General features: G+C 36.0%; 1 protein-coding gene across 1 annotated transcript in view; it reads left to right on the forward strand.

Moving 5' to 3' along the window:
- Positions 1-24009, forward strand: part of LOC581778 (probable phospholipid-transporting ATPase IM) — a 51526-nt gene extending 27517 nt beyond the window's left edge. The window contains exons 8-25 of the mRNA XM_030976806.1: positions 672-754; positions 1435-1549; positions 2223-2355; positions 3753-3943; positions 4626-4788; positions 5759-5848; positions 6379-6544; positions 7159-7238; positions 8201-8422; positions 8827-8924; positions 9355-9493; positions 10265-10552; positions 11100-11283; positions 12360-12583; positions 13546-13629; positions 15502-15643; positions 16972-17075; positions 17569-24009. Of these exons, the coding sequence (XP_030832666.1) occupies positions 672-754; positions 1435-1549; positions 2223-2355; positions 3753-3943; positions 4626-4788; positions 5759-5848; positions 6379-6544; positions 7159-7238; positions 8201-8422; positions 8827-8924; positions 9355-9493; positions 10265-10552; positions 11100-11283; positions 12360-12583; positions 13546-13629; positions 15502-15643; positions 16972-17075; positions 17569-18228 (3166 nt within the window). The 3' untranslated portion in view covers positions 18229-24009. The remainder of the gene's footprint in view (positions 1-671; positions 755-1434; positions 1550-2222; positions 2356-3752; positions 3944-4625; positions 4789-5758; positions 5849-6378; positions 6545-7158; positions 7239-8200; positions 8423-8826; positions 8925-9354; positions 9494-10264; positions 10553-11099; positions 11284-12359; positions 12584-13545; positions 13630-15501; positions 15644-16971; positions 17076-17568) is intronic.
- The last annotated feature ends 1121 nt before the right edge of the window (positions 24010-25130 follow it).

A 25130-nucleotide genomic window follows, 5' to 3' on the forward strand; every position in this document is an offset into this window, starting at 1 on the left:
AAATTCGTCATGAGGACGAATTAGGTGGTCTGTCTTCACTTCTTATGATAGATTTGAATATTTACTATACGGTATAGAGAAAGGGAGAAGTTATATAGACATTTAAACAATGATGATCATGATGAACATGATGATGATCATGATAGTAATGATGATGATGATGATGATAATGATAATGTCAGATGATGATAATAACGATGATGATGATGATGATAATAATATTAATATTGATGATGATGATAATGATGATGATGATGATGATGATGATGATGATGATGATGATGATAATGATAATGATAATAATAATAATAATAATTTGTGGGTTCTTGTATAGCGCTCATGTCTGTCAGACTCAACATTCCTGGCACTCCACAATTATTACCCCAGCTTTAGCGTGGCTGCCATTATCATTTCACAGATTTACTTCACCTTACCTGGTAAAATCGATATGACAACATTTGTACTAGTACCATTTCAACTTGCTATATTTTGGTCAGATTTACTATTGAGAGTTTATAAAAGGCCAGAGTGAAATTCTATACATGAATTAGGAATTTGACTTCTAGGTTTATTTAACAGTACAGACACAAGGCCAGCTTTGTCTATTTACCACCATGGCAACCTCATCAGTGTGCTAATGCAAATGCTTGGATTGTATGCTTCTTTTCCAGGGAAACAAATTTGAAAGTAAGGCAAGCACTTCCTGAAACTTCAAAATTAGGAGAGGATCTTGAGAGATTAAGCGATTTCAGTGGTATGTAAATTTATTAATTGATTAAATTTAACACTCATTGTTTCTCAATGTCGTGAAAATTTCATGTTTACAAGTACATGTACCTTTAAAGCCACATAGTAGACACTGTCGATGTGTATTGCATCATAATTCACTGATACCAGATTTTGTTGAATTACCAATTAATATGTGCACAGGCTTCTCAGGCAGCCAACCCATTATCCAACCAGAAAATTCTCCAGCTTGCTTTCATATCTTGGAGGGTGGGGGCAGTGTTTATTATTATTATGATTATAATTCCTAATGCCAGTACGGGTTCAGGGCACAGTGTACTACACAAGACCTGTCAGTTGTAAAAGTGAAGTCCGTCCTTGGTGATTGGCAGCACCTGTGTTTGGGTAAACACCAGATTGGTGTCAAATTCCCCATGAGAACCCACTAGGTCTTTAAGGGGCTACTCACACTGTATCTGTATTTGCAGAGAAGCCAGTTTTCAAGCTTTTTCCTCTTATTACGCCCTTATCCCTGTGTCACGCTTTTTTCAGCCTTTGAAATGTACAGAATTTATTTGGATCCAACATGTGTGGGTCTCAAAATGAACAGATATTCTGGATACCATGTACATGTCTTAATCATGCCAGTTTTAAATGTTTTCATACTTTTATCAGTTTAATGACCTCTCTATGTCTTTTTGGTTCTAGGTAAAATTAATTGCGAAGCACCAAACAATGTCCTGGATAAATTTGACGGAGCCATGTCGTGGGCCGGGGACAAGTTTTCCCTTAATAACGATCAGATCATGCTTCGAGGGTGCAGGTAAGGTTTCCTCCTCCTCCACCACCTCTCCCCCCCCCCCCTCCTTGTCCGTCCTCCTTGTCCGTCCTCCCCTCCTCCACCTCTCCTCCTCCTCCTTGTCCGTCCTCCTTGTCCGTCCTCTCCTCCTCCACCTCTCCCCCCTCCTCCTTGTCCGTCCTCCCTGTCCCTCCCCCCTCCTCCACCTCTCCCCCTCCTCCTTGTCCCTCCTCCTTGTCCCTCCTCCCCTCCTTCTCCTCCCCCTCTCCCTCACTCCTTTTTCTTCTGCATCTTCTTCTTCCTCTTCCTTGTCCTTTTATTTTTTTTTCTTCTTCTTCATTTTCTTCTTCTTCATCTTCTCCTTCTTCTTATTCCTCCTTCTCCTTCTCCTCTTCCTTCCTTTCCTTTCTCTTTCTTCCTCTTTATCTTCTTCTTTCTCTACTCTTTCTTCTTCTTTTTCTTCATATTCTTCTTTTCTTCTTTCTTTTCATTCTTCTTCTTTTACTACTACTATTAAATACTTAGTCAATCGACATGTAATTTTAGAAATTAAAAACGATCTTTAGACAACCAAAACATACAAAATCTCAAAACATACAAATCTCAAGACAAATGGTTAATTACTTGTTGATTTGTTTATGTATCTTAATGAAATATTTCAGAATGTTACCCTTTCTTCCCTCCTGCAATGCTATAGGTTACGTAACACAGGCTGGTGTTATGGGATCGTTATCTTCGCTGGTAAAGACACTAAGCTCATGCAGAACAGCGGAAAGGCAAAATTCAAGAGAACCACTCTAGATAGACTACTCAACAAGATGGTCATTTTTGTAAGTAGGACAAATGTTTTTCTTTTAAAGGCATCATTTAACAATGTTAAATCTGAGATGCATGGCCCTATGTGTTTTCAGTGTCTGTGATATTGTGTAATATCAAAGCCCTAAAAAAATTGCGCTTCAAAATATCCTGAAGTGCCTCAAAAAAGTAAATATCTTTGAGTGACCCGTTTTACCATACTCGTTTTCCCCAATTAGGAAAACGCAAAATTTGATTTTGATTTCCAATCAGAAATATCTTGATAATCAGACAGGCGATCGGCTTATCAAAGTCATTGGATTCCTGACTGACCTAATGGTTTATAATTATGATTGCAGCATGAGCTAAATCAAGGATTTTGTTTAGAATATGAGGCAAAGATACCCAATTCCTTTAATACGTTGTATGGTTCAATGTTTTTCAAAGTTTTCGTATTGGCAGTGCTAGTATTCATGTGTCTGAAATGAAAATACATTTAAAGCTGTTGTAGTAGTGGCCATCTTTAGTGCTGTATTCTAAGAGGAAATACATGCGTTATAGAACCAAGGGCAAATTTCCTACATGTGCAGTTGCCATTCCTTTGATGGCCTTTATAGACAGGTTCACTGATGAAGGAACCTCTGGACCCCATAAACAATATCCCCTAGAACAATTATATATTTCCCCAATGACCACCCATACAATTACTACATGAGCCAGTAATTTCATGGTTACATGTCTTTTTTCCAAAGGTTCATCATTCCAAAGATGAAAGAGGAGGGTACATAGTTTGGACAATCATCGATCTAAATTGTTTTATTTATTTATTTATTTATTTCTAATCGCTTGTCAGGGTAGCCCATTCACCAATAAGTAGTGGTCTTCCTGAATTATCATAAACATATTTACATCAAAAAGCATAACGTTTAGACAGAACAGTTAAAATACAATTCCATAGTACATTTAAAAAAATATGACACAGCAATAATAGACGTGGCACAAACGAATACTTGATTGCAAAATAACACAGAAATGACAGAGAACTCTGAATTTGCAACCTTCGGAATAATGAACCCTATTTCATTTTTCAGAATTAATTTTCTGCATTATAATCCCTATTTCAATTTCGAAGTTATGAACTTTATTTCATTTGAGATATTGTGAACCTTATTTTACTTTCAGAAGTAAAAATACTCTGAAATTATGAACCTTACAGTATCTCATATTTTCAGAATTATGAACCCTCAGAAAAATGACCCTTCAGAAAAACAAGTAACTCCTATAAATGACAGGGTTACTGACAATTTTAACAAGTTGTTATTTTTGCGTTAACGAACACGAGCTACTTTATGTTCACACATGCATCGCAGGTTTATTTTCATGCTTTAAATCAAATTTGCGACCTTCCTACATTATCTAACGAAACCTGTAGATCTTTGGCTTCCTGTTTACCATGTGCGTGATTTGCGCCATCTTGTGCTCGGTGTGGGAGCTTCGGACCGGCAACCAGTTCCAGGTGTACCTTCCGTGGGAGTACAGCAATGCTGCCACCATCTCCACCCTCACCTTCTTCTCCTACGTGATCCTCCTCAACACCGTCGTGCCCATTTCACTATACGTAACGTGAGTAGTAACCCGTTGCTCGCAGGAATCAGGGGGGTGTTTCACAAAGACTAAGATCGACTTTAAGTTGGACTTAACTATGGCAGGCTGTTCATGCCACTGTTTGCTATCACCATTTACTGGCATTGGTCTCTCAAGGGACGTACAAATCATGGTCACAAATCTACAGAATTTAAATTTCTTGATAATTCATTATTGAAGGAAAAAAATATTATCTAAAGATCATAATGGTGAGAGCAAAGAGTGGCATGAACAGCCTGTCATAGTTAAGTCCAACTTAAAGTCGATCTTAGTCTTTGTGAAACATTCCCCAGTTCTCTCATGTATTAAGCCTAATGGAATGAGAATATTCAGTAGTCAACAGGTCAAGCCTCGGTCGTGTCTGGAGTGGTAACATTCCTCAAATAAAACGCGCAAAATAATACGATGGAAGCGTAGTAGTGCACTTCACATTTCTGTAACTTAAAATGCACAGATAGTCAACACACCCATACGGACTCGTGTAGAATAGGCCCGCACAAAACGCACAGAAGTCGGACTTGGGTTCCTTACCATCCTTCTTAACTGTTAACACATAGAATGTCATTTTATAAATAATTTTTAGGTTCATTCTATGTTTTCGAGCTGTACACATATTAACTGATGTCGTATCATAATGTTCTGTCTACTCTCTCTGTGTCAGAGTGGAGATGATAAGACTTTGCCAGAGTCTTCTCATTAACTGGGATGTCAAGATGTACTACGAACCCGCAGAGACCGGAGCCAAGGCTAGGTCTACCACCCTCAACGAGGAACTGGGCCAGATACAGTACGTCTTCTCTGACAAGACGGGGACCCTTACACAGGTAAGGACCAAGAACTGCTTGCATTCATGTACATTGTAGGCGATCCAAGGTGTACGACTCTCTTGTTGCTTCCGGCGCAGTGGGGGTTACATACAATTCATTGTTTCTGTATGTGGGCATCGAATGATAAATATCAGGAGACAAGGAATTATGTTCAACCAGTGGTAAAGAGTTGTGAGAAGAGGATAAAATCATTCACGATTGTAGATCGCAATTCAATTTTGTCAAAGTAATCCCAAAAGTTGTAAAATCTACCCCCTTACAAAGTCTTAAACTTCTCTTCTCTTTCGAGTATGATAACAGGTTTATGATCTCATGGTATCTCACAGTGTTTTTTTTACCCAACATGGGCAAAAGAGAAGTGATGGAAATGATGAGGAGCACCTGCTCTTTGGAGGGAGGAGGGGGGATGCTTAGTTGAGTTATTAATGAATGAATGAATTTATGAAATTAGACAGTGGTAAAGGGGAATGTTTATATGCCTCTTAATGAGGTCAGGATTATTAAATGCCTTTGTATGTTTGTCCTTAAAGAAACATTGACAGATTCAAGAAAGATGTCAATGAGTATCAAATTTCTAAATCATAACCTTCTATAAAATTTGCACATTTAATTCACTTTTTCCTCTTTAATCACACTGAAATGTGATATAACTTTGGTATTTTTACTTTGGCCACTTTTAATCAGCTTTGATGGCAACAACAGGTCCTCCAACCAATTGCTTTATTTTATTTTGTTAATTGATGTTGAGATTTAAAGCCCCTCTGCACTAGTTTGGCCAGGAGGGATTAGACCTCACTGTATGATCACTGACTGGTGGTTATCTCATCAAATCAGCTCTCAATTAACATAAGAAAAAAGGGACCATGGGGGCCCAATGGTCACCGATTAGGCATTGTTTGCTATATAGAGGGCGCAAGTTGGGGCTTTAAATATTTGTTTCAGTTTTTTGTTTCTGTTTTTCACCCAGAACTTGATGACTTTCAACAAAGCTTCCATTGGAGGAAGGAAGTTTGGAGAGATAAAGGACATGAATGGGGACGTCATGGATATTACCGAGGTAAAAATATTATTATCCTTATTATTTCTTTTTTGCAACCAAAACTTAAGGTTGAGTTTCAAATACATATAAAAGATACAAAAATATACAAAGCAATGGTAGAAAGGATTTATACAATGTCAAAGAAAATGTGGAGTCTGATACATGAATATATGTATAACAATGTGCTACATACATGTATACCTCTGACAAAGATCTTACTGGCTTGTATTTGCATGCAGAAAATTAAACATTCTGGTGGTATTCTCGAAAGCAGACTAATTTTAGTCCATGGTTTAATCCACCGACTAGTATGGAATGCCAAGTGTCCATAAGAATATATTTAAATTATAGTTATATCATAGTTATATTGTTGTTTATTAATTATATTATTACCTTTTATTTCAATTTAGTGAAAGATTAAACTATTCAAAAACATATTCATATGGACACTAAGGTTGGTGGATTAAGCCATGGACTAAAGTAAGTCCGCTTTCTAGAATACCACCCTTTAATTTTTATTTTATTCTGTGTTTTTTTCCCCATCGCAGGACACGCCTCTTGTAGATTTCTCAGCCAATACCATGTGTGAGCCGGGATTCAAGTTCTATGATGCCAGCCTACTGGATTCCATTCAGAGGGGTGACAAACATTGCTGGTTGTTCTTCCGTCTCCTATCCCTCTGTCATACCGTCATGCCAGAAACTGACGATCATGGTAAGAAGGAAAAAAAAGGGATTTGGGTCTTTTGTAAAAAGAATCTTTCTCTTTTAGTATATTTTCTTTACCTTTTGCTTTTATCTTCCACTCTTTCCAATTTCTGTCACTATTCTGTCTTTATTTTCTTTTTTTTTTGTTTCCCATTATTTCTATTTTTCCTGCCTATTCTTCAGGCTTTCTGTGTATGTTTGTCTCTTTCTGTATATTTCCTCATATTTTATTCTGCACTATCACAGTTTTACTGTTTTATCAGTATGATGAAGATATTTTTAGACCTACATGTATGAGGAATGTTTGTTATAAATAGTTAATCATGTTTGTTAGGTAAATAGAAATGGCGATGCCTGTATGTTTACTTTTACTGTGGAGGGAGAGGTAGACAATCCTCCAACACGGAAGTATCTGATTTTCAACCATTTCCTGATTTATTTATTTTTCTTCAAAATCACAAAATGTGCCACAAGAATACATAATCGTGACATTGATTCAGTTCACTCTTTTGTGCTTTTCGGGTGTTATTGCTTTCTTCTTTTTTTCCTTCTTTTCTTCATCTTCTCTTTGTCAGATATTCAGCTAAAAAGGTACATATTTAATTTTTCATTCTACTCCAGGTAATCTGGCATACCAAGCACAGTCGCCAGACGAGGCAGCATTAGTTGGGGCAGCTAGAAACTTTGGATTTGTTTTCAAGGTTGGTGAAGCACGGTTTTCTTTACAACAAAAACTTTGTTCTCTGCATGTCCTAACATGTCCAATCGAAACCATCATGGTTGAGAGGGCAAACTAGCTTGAAATACAAGAAACTCACCAAAGATATGATATTTCAAAACACTCTATAAAAAAGTTTGTCATTCACTCAATTGTAAAACGTTAATGGGAAATGTAAGGATATACACAGAATCAAGTCTTTTCTTTGATAAATTGTCTTTTAATAATCAGAATACAAAAATTTCTAGGCATTTTTACGACTCTCCTCTTGTTGAGATCAACCAGAACCAAAACCAATTCTGTCTTGATTTGGCACCCTTTAACAAAAGAGGCTTTTGCCCACCTGAAGTAAGATATGGCCAGATTTTCATGTGTCATTTGATAGAAGAGGCCCAAAGCTTTCTGCAGGTATGAGAGATATTTTTATTTTGGGAGACTTTTCCAACAGTTAACAAGTCTTTGGGGGGATGCATTGAACATGTACTATTTATAACAATTTACAATGATGCACAATAATTTCTCAAAATAAATAGCACGTACTCAAGGATTTCTTTAAAGGGATTGGGTATCTTTGTCTCAGATTCTGAAACACAATCCTGGATTTAGCTCGTGCTGCAATCATAATTATAAACCTTTAGTGAGGAACCCCATGACTTTTACAAGCCGATCGCCTGTCTGATTATCAAGATATTTATGATTGAAAATCAAATTTTGCGTTTGTCAAACGATTTTCATAACACTACAGTGTATTGGGGCAAATGAGTATGGTAAAACCGGTCACTCAAAGGTATTTACTTTTTTGAGGCACTTCTTGATCATTTTGAAGCGCAATTTTTTTAGGGCTTCAATATTCACACACACTGATAACACGTAGGGCCGTGCATCTCAGGTTTAGCTTTGTTAAACAATGCTTTTAAACTTCTGTTTGCCGTTCTTCTTCTCCAGTCTCGAACGCCGACCACCATCACCCTTATGGTGCAGGGCCAGGAGGACGTGTATGAGCTCCTCCACATCCTGGACTTCAACAACGTGAGGAAGCGCATGTCCGTCATCGTCAAGCAGGGCCAGAAGATCAAGCTCTTCTGCAAGGGAGCCGACACCGTCATCTACGAGCGCCTGGGGTCGTCCAGCGACGCCTTGAGAGAAATCACCAATGAACATCTGAATGTAAGTCTCCATGTTTCACACAGAGAGATTTGAATTTATTTAGAGTTTTTAAAAATCACATGGATTTTATTTTGGCAATTAATCTGAGACACTCAAAACCACTAAGCCCAATTTTTCAAATAATGCCAAGACTAGACATTTTGAAAATTGCAGTGTGGAAAAGAAAAAAATTGACCTACACACCCACGTCCCATCAAATATTTCGCCAAAAGTTTAAAACTACATGTACTTCTTATTTCATTTTATTTGGAATTTGATAGCATTTTAAGAGAAATACCTAGTACATTGGTAATATGAAAAGCTGTTATCATACTGAAAAGAAAGAAAAGAGAAACATCACAAATATTTTTTCGCTATTAGTGTACCTTTAAACCTCTTAATTTCTTCCCTCCATGACCCTTTAGGACTTTGCTAACGATGGCCTTCGTACGCTGTGCCTTGCTATGAAGGAGGTGGATGAGCACACCTATTACGAATGGAGAAAGAAGCATCAACAAGCATCGTAAGTCTATCAGATTTCTTGCCTTTCAAAGGCATTGTTTAACAATGTTTCCAGTTTTACAAATCTGAGATGCATGGCCCTACATGTTATCAGTGTCTGTGATATATTGTAATATTGAAGCCCTAAAAAAAATTGTGCTTCAAAACGATTACCGGTATGAAGTGACTCAAAAAAGTAATAATATTTGAGTGACCAGTTTTACAATAGGCCTACTCATTTTCCCCAATAGACTAGTGTTATAAAAAACTGTTGGAAAAAGGTTTTTTGAAATTTCGAATTCCAATCATAATTATCTTGATAATCAGACAGATTTCTGACTGACCAAAAGGTTTATAATTATGATTGCAGCATGAGCTAAATCAAGGATTTTGTTTAAGGATCTGAGACAAAGTTACCTGAACCCTTTAAAAATGGACTTTCTTTCTTACAGCTTGGCAACGGTGGATCGTGATGACAAGCTGGAAGAGGTCTACAACGAGATCGAACAAGACTTGGTCCTCCTAGGAGCTACTGCCATCGAGGACAAACTTCAAGACGGTGTTCCAGAAACCATCCAAAACTTGCACAAGGTAATTGAAACAAGCATGTAAATAAATATTCATTCATGTAGCTCAAAGTAAACATGATAATTAATATTCATTCCAAATTATATATTTTATTACATACCGCATATGAAGATTCTATGTGTCAGATTTTTCAAAACTACTCTCACAAAAGTTACTACAGATAGCATTTCTACATCGGCTACTCACGAAACCTCAAACTACACAGTTGCCCATAGAGTTGGAATTATTTTTTCTTACCTATTTTCATGAAAATAATTGTACCAATATGGGTTCTTATGGATAGATAAAGTTTATATCTTCTCAGAACTTTGTTGATCAATCTCTATGACTGTTTGGATTGATTGATAAAAAGTTTTGAGAAAATATAGACTTTATTTATCAAGAATAACTTATACTGTCACAGTCACTTCGTGATAATTAAACAGACATTGTCAATTGATATTCCCACTCAAATAATGTATATAAATAGATATTCATATACGACTCACTTCCTATACCGATCTAGGCTAGACCGATCCACTGGAATCGCTCCAGAGGTACGCTTTGTTTATGTTCACACTCACGAGCTAGACCGCTCTTGTTGCTGGGGTAGCAAAGGTCAGCGAGGTGGTCTTCTGGATCGGTCCAGAAGATGGCTTTCTGGATCGGTCCAGAAGATGGCTTCCTGGATCGCTTGTCTGTTCACACTCACACTTAGACCGATCTAGCCTGGATCGGTCTGGGAAGTGAGTGAGAACGGGGTCTAATACAATAGCATATTATTGTTCTTTCTAGGCCAACATCAAACTCTGGGTCTTGACCGGCGACAAGCAAGAAACGGCCATCAACATCGGATACTCCTGCAATCTTCTGACCGAAGACCTCAACGAGATCTTCATCATCTCAGCCAAGGAGAAGGCCGAGGCTCGCGAGGAACTGGAGGGGGCGCTGTGCAAGATCAAGGACGTGATGGGTATCAAGGATAAAGATCAGATGGACGACGACGTCTCGTACCAGAGCAAGGACATCGATGAGCTCGGAGATATCTACAGCTTTGCCATCGTTGTAACAGGGGCTGCATTGGTAAGAATGTCATTGCACTTCATACTACTTTTGGTTGTGCAGTTGTGGAAAATTCATGTATAAGTTGTACATACTATTGGTTCATTGGCTTTCCTAATATGAGCATGGATCTGTGCAATATAACACAAATTTGATAACAGTGAAATGTTTTGGTCTAGTGGATAAGTAACTTTACTGTCAATGAAATCCTTAGCCATTTGAGTCAGAGCTACAAGCAAGGCATTAATCTACTTTTACAGTTCTCTCCTCGATTGCAATAAAACTTCTGGTACGCTGTAGGACAAGATTGTGTGAATGTCTTTAAGTTCCATGTGACAGCTTATTTAAAGCCAGGGTAATGATAGAACTGGTGCCTCTAAAATCCTTTCTTTTGGATTTGTGTGCATTGTGTGCAGCCTGAAACGTCTGTAGATTCAACTGATACAAGTCTAACTTGTCATCACTGTCTCACATCAAGGCCTAATGTGGGACTGAACATTACAGTGCATGCAGTGGAGTATAGAATATTCACAAACGTAATAACAAAAAATCATTGTTTCTTACACAGGCCCATCTTCTAGACCCGGAGGTAGAACTGGACTTCCTAGAAGCGGCCTGCTACTGTAAGACGGTCATCTGTTGCCGAGTGACCCCTCTCCAGAAGGCTCAAGTAGTGGACCTGGTCAAGACTCACAGGAATGCCGTCACTCTGGCCATCGGTGATGGAGCTAATGACGTCAGCATGATCAAGAGTGAGTTACATTTTCGTAATGTTTTGTTTTAAAGGCATCGTTTAACAATGTTAAATCTGACATGCATGGCCCTACTTGTTATCAGTGTCTGTGATATGGTGTAATATTGAAGCCCTAAAAAAATTGCACTTCAAAATGATCATGAAGTGCCTCAAAAAATTTTAAAAATCTTTGAGTGACCGGTTTTACCATACTCATAGACTGTAGTGTTATAAAAACCATTAGGAAAACGAAAAATGAAATTTTGATTTTCAATCATAAATATATTGATAATCAGACAGGCTTGTAAATGTCATGGGGTTCCTGACTGACCTAAAGGTTTATAATTATGATTTCAGCATGAGCTAAATCCAGGATTTTGTTTCAGAACCTGAGGCAATGTTACTGAGTCACTTTAATTATTATTATTCATGTCTTTTACTAGGTTACTGGGTGTAAAAATAGATTGCTCTTCAATGTACAATACTAGAAAAGTGCTTGTTCAAGTTGAGTTCAGATTTACACCATGCAAAGCAATATATTATACATTTTGGAAACTATAAATTATCTGACAGATGAACTTGACTTTTATGTCATACACAATATTAGACTCTTTTAGAATGAGCAGTCACAAATTGTTTTATTTTGATGTTTTTGTTTTTGTTGCTGGTGATTATTTTGTTTGTTCTTTGAGAAAGTAGGAATTACAAAAGTTTGTTCATATGACAATTGACCTATTATTCTGATTGCAAATAATTTTATCGTGTATATTTACATTCTATAAATCGGAACTGCATAAAATGTCTTTAGTCATTGAAGCTCTAGAGCATTCAGGGGGGCATTTCACAAAACTTGTCATCAGTGACAAATGACAGTTTTTGTTATAAGCTACTTAAATCCTTGCTTCTGATTGGTTATCAGCAGATATGTCACCGATTTTTGACATTTGTCATTGTAAAAAGGCTTTGTGAAACGTCCTCCACCTTTGTCTAAATGCTAATCCTTGTCTGGTACACATACGTTTTCTGGGTTATGTATATCCATACAATGATTTTGACTCAACATTCATATCTGGACTTCTCCTTTATTCCCCTCAGCTGCCCACATCGGTGTCGGTATCAGCGGTCAAGAGGGCATGCAGGCCGTGCTATCCAGCGATTTCTCCTTTGCTCAGTTCCGCTACCTTGAACGTCTGCTCCTGGTCCATGGCAGGTGGTCCTACTACCGAATGTGCAAGTTCCTGTCCTACTTCTTCTACAAAAACTTTGCCTTCACCGTCTGCCATTTCTGGTTTGCTTTCTTCTGTGGTTATTCGGCCATGGTGAGTTTGTTTCTTTAATCAATTGCCAATTTGATGTGTTGATGATTGTATAGTGATTTGTAAATCAGAGCCCTGTATTGTGAAGAGTTGCAATTGATTAAAATTGATCGCTTCTTGCTATCAATCACAACTCAATGTGTACTTCCGAGCTAGGAGTTTTGTCAGGTTGCGATTGATTAGAGGATTTGCGATCAAACTAGATCAATTGCATTTTATTAATAAGACAGGGCCCCGATTTGTAATCTTTATCACTTGTCAAATATTAACTTTCTTTAAAGATCAAATCATGTAATGATGATTACTGTTTCTTATAAAGCACTTTACCATATATAACATAACCACCCAAAGCGCTTTATTATATAGTATTATTACCCCGGTCACTGGACTCTATGATGATTCTGTACATTACAAGGCACATTTTTCACGTGCTTAGAGAGCATTCCAGCCAGTAATACAATTGGAAACTGTCTAAAAGTTATTTTAAATGGTTCTCATGTTGTGAATTGAAGTAATTATAAATTTTGCAGTTTTATAATCGTCAAACTTATGACTTACATGTAGCTCCTATAAGGGAAAATATACAATAGAATTCTTATCCTTCCCCAGAAACAACCTTGAAAGTAAATAAAGACTTGCTTTTAAAGGTTATTTGAAGTAATTCATAAGTCAGTAAGAATAAAATAGTTTTTTTCTCTCATCTGAACAATGTTATAGAGGCCCTTTATTTAAGCAAGATGGGGTACCAAATATTTCTCAAATTTAGAATTTAAATGCAAAGAAAATTTGTCCTGTTAAGTAATATATTCTAAAGTTTTTCGTGGAAATATGAACCCCCACCAGGGCCATTGCCGCTGGACCCCCATTTATTCTTAGTCTTATCCCTGATATAAAGAAACCCATTCAACTGATATTTCTAAATTATAGTAATAATTATGCTTTTTTTTTCTTCTAAATTCTTTCAGACCGGTTATGATCAGTGGTTTATTACAGCTTACAACACAATCTTCACATCCACCCCTGTGATATCACTTGGAATATTCGACCAGGTCAGTAATAAGCAATGTGTTTGATGGTACTGTATACAGTGTGAGTCAAAAAAAAGTTTACACTTAGAAAACTGCTTATTATTTTTAAAATCATCTATTAACAGTACATTATTATACATCTTATGAAAGAGTGTTTTATCCCAAATCATTTGGTACCATTTTTGTGTTGTATGTGTTCGCGCTTGGATGAACAGGAGGCATTGTTTGCGAGAGTGCAAAAATTGATTTGCGCCAAAGTTGCTTATGTGATGTTTGAATAAAACAATTGGGATTTGGGTATTAATTTGGTTTTTGCAAATCCAAATAACATCCCTAACAAAATTAATCATGCCACACATATCAAAAATAGAATATCAAATATCAACGAACATTTTGTGCGCGTGTGTTGGTGTTTGTGACTTTGCCCTTTGCCAAAAGCATATGCAATGCATTTAATTTGATACATTCAATTCATTCTGTCACTCTGCTAATCCCAACATAATACATACTGTAGGCATCACTTTGGCGCAAGTTGATTTTTGCACTCTCGCAAACAATGCCTCCTGTTCATCAAAGCGTGATCACATACCACACAAAAATGGTACCAACTGATTTGGGATAAAACACTCTTTCATCAGAAGTATAATAATGTACTGTTCATAGATGATTTTAAAAATTGTAAGCAATTTTCTAGGTGTAAACTTTTTTTTGACTCACACTGTACAGTGCGTCAGAATTCTTCACTTTTGTCCGTCTATCAGTCTTTCTGCCTTTCTGTCATCTTTCATCATCATATATCCCTTACGATTTTATGCACCATTTGACGCCAAATTTACCAAAATGAATAAATATGTGGCGTAAAATAAAGAACCACATCCAAAACTGACATTTTCCCCTTACAGTCTATATTCTATACTGTACGATGCAGAGTTGTCAAAAGCAGGCCTGATAAAAACCCGATTTAAATCGGTTTCCCGATTTTTTTTTTCTTCTTCCCGATTTAAATTTTTTTTTTTTTTTTTTTTTTTTACCAGATTTTTTTTCTTCTTCCCTCTTTTAACTGATTTTACCGATTTCCCTGTTATTTTCTCTCATCTCTGCCCTATTTTTTCCCCAATTTTCTTACCCGAAAGGGGGGGATGTTGTTAGATGCCATTTTTTCCCAGCGAATCCTCTTTTCTTTTTTTTACTCAAGGGGAGCTTGGTTGAGGGGAAAACAAAAAAAATTATATTTTTTTTAGTGCTCACTATCACCCCTGCAAAAGTTAACGTGAACAATCAGGGATGGTTACAAAGCCGTTAGAGATATTGATATTAAACTACATGTACATGTAATCAATATATAAAGCTCTGTTTACATTCCAAGATATTTTAAAAGATTTTGTGTACTCCCAGGAGTACCCCCCCCCCCTGCCCTACCCCTCTTTGCTTTTGAGTCTGTGAACATATACCCCTTGCCAACCCTTCAGAATAGTCCGGAATATTCTGATTTTCTGGATTTTAGGACCTGAAAATTCAGAATATTTCAGATTTTTCACCAAAAAATCTGAAAAACTCAACAAAAAAATTAAATTGTTTTTTTAAATATTTTTTTTGGGTGCTTAAGCCCAAATAAGCTTGTTTTATCATGTGCCGCGATTTGAGAGTTCACGCATTGCATGCGTTGAATGGTTGCATGATCGAGTAGCAAATTTGTATTCGCTTTCTTGTACAGATTTACCGCGTATTGCCATTTACATACCCGCTGAAAGTGCGATTTCTTATTTTTTAAGTGTTATTTTCAAATGTTGGCAGGTATGCCTGTAGGTTGTTACATATTCTGCAAAATGAAAAAAATTATTTTACATAAATCCAGAAATACTCTGAATTGAATTTGCTGTTCTATTTGTACAGGATGTGAGTGATGAGATGAGTATCCGATTTCCAGCGCTCTATAAACCGGGTCAGAAGAGTAAATTCTTCAACTGGACTGTATTTCTCAAAAGTCTCATCCAAGGAGTTCTTACTTCTCTCACACTGTTCTTCATTCCTTATGGTAAGAAACAAGAATTGGGATGGTACTGGTGATGTTGATTATGAAGACGAGGAGAATGTGTTGTTGATGATGATGATGATGATGATGATGATGATGATGATGATGATGATGATGATGAAGATGATGATGATAGTGGTGGTGATGGTGATGGTGATGAGGAGGAGGAGGAGAAGGAGGAGGGTGGTAATGGAGAAGAGGAGGATGATGATGATGATGATGATGATGATGATGATGATGATGATGATGATGATAGTGGTGGTGATGGTGATGAGGAGGAGGAGGAGAAGGAGGAGGGTGGTAATGGAGAAGAGGAGGATGATGATGATGATGATGATGATGATGATGATGATGATGATGATGATGATGATGATGATGATGATGATGATGGTAATGGTGGTAGTGATGGTGATGATATTTGTTATGATGATGATGATGTGTAGGATGATGATGATGATGATAGTGGTGGTGATTGTAATGATAATGGTGGTGGTGATGGTAGTAGTGATGATGATGATGATGATGATAGTGGTGATTATGGTGATGATGATGATGATGATGAATATGATGAACGTGGTGATTATGGTGATGATAATGATGATGATGTAGATGATAATGAAGATGATGATGATGTGTAGGATGATGATTATGATGATGATAATGAAAGTGGTGGTGATTGTAATGATAATGAAGATGATGACAATGATGATGATGATGATAGTGGAGATTATGGTGATGATAATGATGATGATGATAATGAAGATGATGATGATGATGATGATGATGATAGTGGTGATTATGGTGATGATAATGATGATGATGAAGATGATGATGATGATGATGGTGGTGGTGATGGTAATGGTGGTGGTGATGGTGATGATATTTTTGATGGTAGTAGTGATGATGATGATGATGATGATAGTGGTGATTATGGTGATGATGATGATGAAGATGATGATAATGATGGTGATGATCATGGTGGTGATGGTAATGATATTTGTGATGATGATAATGTGTAGGGTGATGATGATGGTTATTATGGTGATGGTGATGATGTAACAATACTATTAAAATAGGTCGAGGGGAACACATTTTTTCCTCTTTTTAAATTATTTTTAAATTCCATACATGTGTGTTTAGAAAAAAGAAAAGATGATGACATTAGTTATAGTTTTCATGACTTTAAAAAAAAGTTACAATTACATTCTTTTTCAAAATGTAATAAAACAATTAGCATATTCTCTAAAATTCGTGTAATTCAGTTATATATACATGTATATAATATGATCCACAATTTCTTACAAGTCATCATGTTGTTGTTTTACTTGTAGGTGCCTTGTCTGAGAATCTGTCCCCTTACGGCCAGCCTATACACACGCAGTTCCTCTTCGGCTGCATTGTGGCTTCTGTACTGGTTCATGTTGTCAACTTAAAGGCAAGTTTGTGCTCTCGTTTGCAATCATTTCTTCTTTATTTGGAGCAAGATGAATACATGTGCCTGTACTTCAAGTTTGCCGCATGTGCCTGGGGGAAGAAATGACTGTGTCAAATATTCCAGTGTAGATGTTGTTAAGATGCATCTACTGTGCAATGTCTTTCTGTCTATTTTTCTATCTCTATCTCTTCTCATTACTCTTTATCTCTTGTCTTCTCTTTCTTTCCTCCCATCTTCTCGCTCATGCTTATTTTCTTTCCCTTTCGCCAACTGCATTTAAATGTACATCTATATTTCTTATTGCCCACTACTTTCTCTGAAGAAAAAAAAGTGTTCTTGAAAAGCCCATTTGGAATAAAATTAAAGTAATACAATCCTTTAAACTAATAATTTCCTTTCTTTTGCATTTATTCATCTCTTTATCATTCCTATTGCAGTTTGATTTTTCTCTTAAAACCTTAGTCTAAATACATATATAAACTCTTCATTACAGATTGCCCTAGATACCTCCTATTGGACTGTCTTCAGTCACATCTGTATCTGGGGAAGTATCGCACTCTATTGGCTCTACGCTCTCTTCCTGTATTCTGAACCCATATATGAACTACTGAGGGCGACGTTCACCTTTGTGGGCGTCACCTTCTTCATGTGCCGTCAGCCGACGTTCTGGTTCACCATGGCTCTTGTGCCCGTCATCCTCCTCTTCCCCACCCTCGGGAAACGGTCACTGAGCATGGACATCGTCCCGACGTTGACCGACCGCGTGCGTCTGCTGCAGAGGAAGGAGACGCAAGAGGCTAAGAAGGCAAAGGGCAAGGGCAACGTGGAGCTGAAGAACATCCGGAAGTATCCCACCGGCTCCAGGGTCGGCAGTGGGCGTCCCGGGTCGCGCCTGGGGAGCGGGAAGTCGCGCCCCGGCTCGGTGCGCTCCGGTTACGCGTTCGCCCACCAGGAAGGCTTCGGGGAGATGATCACGTCGGGTCGTAGCATGCGCATCAAGGATCCGCCGGAGAAGAATGGCAAGGCAGGTGGTATCAAGAAGTCAAAGAGCAAAGAGGATATTGTGGAGGAGAAGAAGGAGAATGGTGGTGGTGAGAATGGTTTTGTTACCACGGTAACAACAGATGAAGCGATTAATGAGATTTTAGCATAGAACCCAGAATGTATATCATACATGTTGTCTGGAGCCATAAGGGCATTAACCCTTATACTTGAATACAGAGCAACATGTAACGTCCTTCTGGCTCTGTATAGACAATGTAATTGTGGAGTCATGGTGTATATTGAATTACTAATTCAGCCTTATACAGTAAGTACACTTATGGCAAATGGCAAACTTTGGGAAAATTGTGTACTGTAAACAATTATATATACATGTATATACATGTATATTTATTAGTGATAGCCTGAAACAAACAAAAATGTTATCACATACATTTACATAGAATTAATATCCATCTGGCTCTGAGCAGAGGTATTATTTCTTTTTTCTTCAGTGAAGAATTTACCTCTGTTTAAAAATTGACTTGACTGTACATTCACAATACAAAAATGGAATTCAGGAATAGCAGTGCATTATGTAAACCAAATGAGAATCATGTGCCAACTTTGTATCACATGAACATCATGCTTGAGCTGAAACACTATAAAATGCACTTACCGGTAATACCAAAAACAAATTTAGAATTTCTTTTGAATCTACAATACAGAACTCTAAATCATATATTGCATCATTAAAATTAGTTCATACAGTAACTGATTAATAGTTATTTTTACACAATCAGTTCTGCAAGCTTCATTTCACAACTACATTGAAATGTACATCACACACTGCAGGAATACGACAGAGAGTGTACAACACGTATGTAATGAAAGAATCGTCATTCCAACTACCGGGTAAACAATTCTCACTTTGAAGCACTTTGATGAGTAATTGGGAAAGTGCTTTTCAGTTATATTTGAATATATTAATATACAAATTGTTATTTCACTATTTTTCAAACTCTTGTTATTACGTTTATTAATTTTGTTTCTATTATTGTCAGCACAGGATTATTTCTTTTAATACAATGAAACCAAAGATTTATTCCCGTGAAAGACATAGTACTTCACATAAAACTATAATACCAAACATTGACTACCGGTAACCCCTACTGGTCTTTAAAAACCTTAGGGCTTTTAAAGTTTTTAGTATAGAGCTTTGAAACTAGAAATGAAGGAGAAACCAAATACTGCATTGGGTATACAGTTTAAGCTTCCACAAATCTTTGATACCAAACATTGATTGCTTATAAATTTTTTGGCAAATCTGTTGCTTCTCATAATCGTGGGTAAATCTTAAAACTAAAGTTTATATGAGAGAACATTTACCAGGATACACTAACATTGCAGTATTGAAGATATATTTTTAATGACAATATTTTATGAATTGATATGTCTTTGTAACATGTAACCAAATATCAAGGTTTTTCTGGAATATGCTAATATTACAATATTGAAATTATTTAATAGCAGTACATGTATTTACACAAATTTGAAATTCATTTTTTTCTTCTAAAAAAACAATTGCTGATGTATGCCAGGAATCGATGAAAACTAAGCTTTAATCTAATCTGCATGCCGTGGTAATGCATTCAGAAAGTTGGCTAAAAATATATAAACATTTTGGCGAGACATTCATGTTGGTGTGCAGTCATGACATACTGAGTCTGCATCATATTTCATAACTGTGTTATCCAAAATTGGCCTTTGTCATTCAAAATATTAAGATTTATACAGTACTGACAAGTTACTTACAAATATGCTCAGCTTTTAGATTTATCAGCACTATAAATTATAAATGGCAGATGTGAAGAAAATAAAATTGTATTGCACACCCACATACAATTAGTTATGTAAGAAAATACAAGTATGAATTGAATTTCTCTGCCTTTGGCCCATGTAAGCCACTCGGCCCTTTTCTACCCTATGAAAGATGTCAAGCGTTAAGATTGCATGTAAACTTCTAGGATGATTTGATACAATTTTTTTCCTCAGGACTGTGTAGTTAAAACGAACAGACCAGTCACATGTACAGTGCATGTATTCTCTTAAGCATCTTTCAGAGCAGATCTTTCTTGATATTCAGATTTGATACTTAAAAGATTTCCACAAAGTGTCAATAAAATATGTTTGCTTGTTTCAAACAACTTTCAGGTGAGGGTTAGTTGTACGATTTGGGATAATATCTATATTTCAACTGCTAATCTTGATTCAAAAAGTTACCGAACAAAATATTGTTTGTGTTACTGTATGTGTGGGAAAATTTTGATTGGGCGCACATAGAAAGCTCAGCTGCAATATTGAACAGAATATGTTAGTTCATCAGGGATCTAATATCGGTTTTGTGCGCATACATGTATTTTGCGGTGTGTATAGATCTGTGAATTATGTCTTTCATTAATTCAATACTCAGATTATCAATTACTTTGCTGGATATAAATTCTATATAACATTGGATTTATAAATCATGGCATTATCATAGGAGAGGCTGAGTATTCCATGGTTCCGTACTTATTTTTCATTTCCTGAAAATGAAACTCAATAACCAGTTGAATAATTGAACAATTGTTTTTAAAACCGTGAACATTTGGTTAAGTAGTATCATCTTTGTATCCTGAAATAGGACTACATGTACGTCTTTGAGTTACATGTACATTGTACAACAAATACATGTACGACTCTTAAGGGTGGGCAAATCCACCTCTTCGTATGTTGACAAATTGGTAAATATAGCAGCTTTAGATGTGCCCTTGGCATCTTATACTTATATTCCTAAAGGTTTTTTGAAAATTTAGGCCCGTCATTTAAACCCTGTATTCATGTACATGTATGACAAATTTGCATTTTGTGAGGGGCGATACAATACATGTATATGTGTACTGCGCAATAAGCTGCAAAGTAATCAAATGTTTAAATTGTACAAAATATCAACACTCTCAGAGTAGGCTGTAAATTTGTGAAAGCTCAGGATAGAATGTTGATAGCAAAAACATGTTGAAACAAAAGTCTACAGAGTAAGTTCCCAATGAAAATGAGCTGATTTCTTCTAAATAGTTAATGAAAACGATGTTAAGAAATGTTCTTTCTTAATCATAAGTTGAATTTAAGAACTGACAAATTTCTTACTTGATCTTCTCGTGAATAATGAAACATGGTTGTATTCTTATGCTAGATCTTTTTCTCTTTTTAAAATTTACATTATGTCCATGAGGCCTGCATTGAGATAAGTAGTTATTGTTGCTCCATAAATACACAGGTGGACTTATTCTTGAAAAGATATCTGCTTCTCATTTCCACTCATTCCATATCCCTTCAATAGGTGATATACTAATTATCATATTTGCTTTATAGCGCCTAACACTTACTTTATCAGAAGCCTCTATTAAAGCGCTCTACAATAATGCAGCATAATTACCCTGGCTTTAGCAGTGCAGCTGTCACGACACGACCATGACACCTCATTGAATTATTGTGACAAGGGAGTTAAATTGTTACAAAATCAAACAAAAGTTACTCTACTTATTAATGACTTCAAATAAGTTATATGTTATGCCAAACAACTGTGGCAGAACGTGTACAATAGCAGAGTCACTGGCAAAGGAAGATTAGAAAATCCAACTGTATACTTAAGTACACATAGTTATCCATATCTACATGTATGTGGTTAAAACATGCTCTCGAGTCATTTTTTGCTTTAATATGACATTCAGGAATTATTCTTGGTATGTATGATAAACAATTCAGAATTTGTTTCAACCAGTTTCTCCTGCAAGGTAATGCCATTCAGCAGACCTCAATATAAGCTTTAATGATATACATGTACACAAATAACCTCATGATCCGTAAATGTACACTGTACTTGTACGACTCGGTTTTGATGTCTTATTTTATACGAAGCACTCGCAACATACATATTTTAGCATAATTATTTCAACATACAGGCTTTTAACATAGATACTTTTCCTCCTCCCTTATTATGCCTTGGCCACCAAAGTTGCTGCCAGAGGCATTATTTCCTAGTACTTGCTCGTAAATGTATTTTTGTAATGAAATGTCAATCCTTTTTGCACATTCTATTTTTCACTTTTGTACATGCAGGATTGATTCTTAAGTCAAATGTTAGATGCATCCATATACAATGCTCCCGATTTCTTTTATAATTAGCTTTCATGTATATAAAAAGGGAGCTAATGCTATACACTGAGAGGAAAAGTATGTTTTATTTGTTGAACATGTAAGTGAACTTTTATTTTGTTTCGTATGCAGTCTATCTAGGCCTCTATATCTCATCCAATTTTATTTTTCCTCATGATTTTTATAAAGGAGTTCTGTTCTTTTATATATTTGTATGATTTTCCTTGTGCCTTTCGTAGGCTCCATTCCTGCACAAGTTGATCAAAGATTTTTTCACAGAAAATGTTCAACCTTGTTCGATTTCTCGCTGAATACGATGATAGAAAATGATGCCTTGATCAAATAATTCTTTATACAATTAGATCGTCAGCAGATTTTTAGGCTGAATTTTATATATATTCAAATCATAGTTGTGTAGATGTGTATGTGATATAACTATATGTTAATGTGGTATTTAGGTGCACTTTGGTGAGAAGTAGTACCTTTGTGTTAAATAAATTATGAAATAGAGGCTTTATGACTGACACTTATATTGGTAAGCTAAAATAGAGGCTGTTAAGAAGTGATTTCTGCTGAATATGTTTTTTTTTCACAGAGGAAGATGTGTTATTTTGTACCATATTGCTCTTAAATGAGTCATTTTTGTGTCACAGTGCAGGCAAACTTTAAATCATTAAGACGTGTATTTCAAACCGGTATTGTTTACTGAAAACACTTTTTACACATTCAATAGTTGTAGGAAATCTGCCATTATCGTACAAAATCTTAAAACATTAATTGATATTCACTGTAGATACCGTTCAAGCATGACAGCGTATTAAATGTTGTATGTTTCTCTTTGTGCAGCCTTTGTAGAATTATAGCATTCATTCACTGCAGATCAGCATTAAGTGTACACTGTATGTGCGTGAAAGGCTAGCATCAATTGTCTTTCACTGGTACATTTAAAATGCTGACAAAGTCACGACTGTGACTTGTAGAAAAAAATTGTATATTTATTATTAAAAAAACATGCATTGTCCTAGTACTAATTTGGTGTATAACATGAACATTCTCATATTTTTACTAGTTTGTACATATTCACTACATGTTTATATGTCGGGAATGATTTAGAAGTGTATGTTTAATGTACTGTAAGTATGTTCTAGTGATTGTTGAAATACTTCACAAGGTAGAATGTAAATTTTATGGAGGTGAAATCACATTCATGTACATGTGTAGATCACTAATACCCATGTCCAAATTGGCAATGTTAAATCTTGTAAAAAGCTGATATGTGGTTACTTTTCTTTGGGCATGTTACACAATTACATTTCATATTTTGTTTTCTATTATTTACATTGTGGAAGATGTTTTACAAATCAAATAGACCGGTTTACTTATTTTATACATACATTTTAAACAAAGGTTTTTCTTGACAATTTGAAAGCTTGACAGAGGCCTGCCCAAGGCTTGGCCGACACAGCTACAAGCAATGTATCCAGACTGGACTCCAAGTATTTTAGTTCATACGATAATGAAAAGTTAAATTAATGGAATATCCATAAACTTGAATATAGTATACCGGTCTATTGCCATCTAATCGTTATTGTAACATGAAATTGAACAAAGATAATCTAATGTTGGAAATGCATGTTCTTGTCTCTGTTAACTTTCCACATTCATACAGTGTATATCCTTTCTTGTTATATCTCATATCAAGTCCACGTGTTGGTATAAGATGATGCAAAAAAATGATGAAAAAGAGAAGTTTAATGCTTTAACTAAAAAAAAAAGTTTTTATTTGGTCACGACGTACAATGTACCTGATGTCTTTATAAAGTAATTATCACTTGATAAAGTTGTACGATATGTCGTGACCTAAATGGATGTAAATTATGAAACATCTCTTCTTCATAATTTTTTTTCTTTCTCGTAATGATATACATCATACACTGGCATGTGGATATAATTTTCCATAGTATACATGTATCCTTTCATATTGGAGCAACGTGATGTAATGTAATGTTTGTAACTTCCATGTTCATTGATGTCTCCTTTTTTTAAAGGATATTTACAGTATATACCCTTTCATAATATAGAGGCCATTTTGTGACCAGTACATGGTTGCATACATGTAGTATTCGGTATGTTCTGTCTTTCCTCGCTAACCCGACCACACTGTCTAGAAGTATACCTTTTTTGTTTCATTCTGTGTCAAATCTCAGCTCCAGATATGCACGGTACGAACACAAGTAAAGGCTCGTTCAGATATGGCCGTACAAACCGCCACAAATCGTCATCATAAACAAATCGCCGCGGTTTTGTGGCGTCATATCTGAATGGGCCTTTAGAAACTGTATTTCATGTTATTACTCTATTACAGTAATAACACGACTCTTTACAAAACTTTTAAACAATTCCAGTTCCAACATTAAAATGTTCTGTTCACTGTATGGAAATCCTTTTGCCAAAGATCTAAGACATTGGTCTTTTTAAAAACAATGCTTAACTGCCCTCTGATACCAAGATATGCCTCCCTGGATGCAAATGTGTCGGCCTACATATCCTTATGGGATTCATCTTAACTAAATAATAGTCTGTACAAGATTATGTAATGTACATTTCGTTGTTGATGTTGTACAATACCTATTGTTTTGGATGTAGTACATATTTTATTACATGTTGTCAGTTTTTTAACTGTCTTTATTTTGTTATTGTATGGGCTCAATAGAGTTTAGTATGATATGAATTCTGTTGAAAACAAAATATTTTCACATTAGTTCATCTACATTATGTACGTACTATGAGTATCATGTACTGTTTATTAATTGCATAATTCAGGTTTTTGTGAGTTATATCATATTTTATAGATGGAATATTTAGATGATTTTAATAAAA

The sequence above is a fragment of the Strongylocentrotus purpuratus genome, unplaced genomic scaffold, assembly GCF_000002235.5.
Source record: "Strongylocentrotus purpuratus isolate Spur 01 unplaced genomic scaffold, Spur_5.0 spur5_scaffold_9, whole genome shotgun sequence".
NCBI lineage: Eukaryota > Metazoa > Echinodermata > Echinoidea > Camarodonta > Strongylocentrotidae > Strongylocentrotus > Strongylocentrotus purpuratus.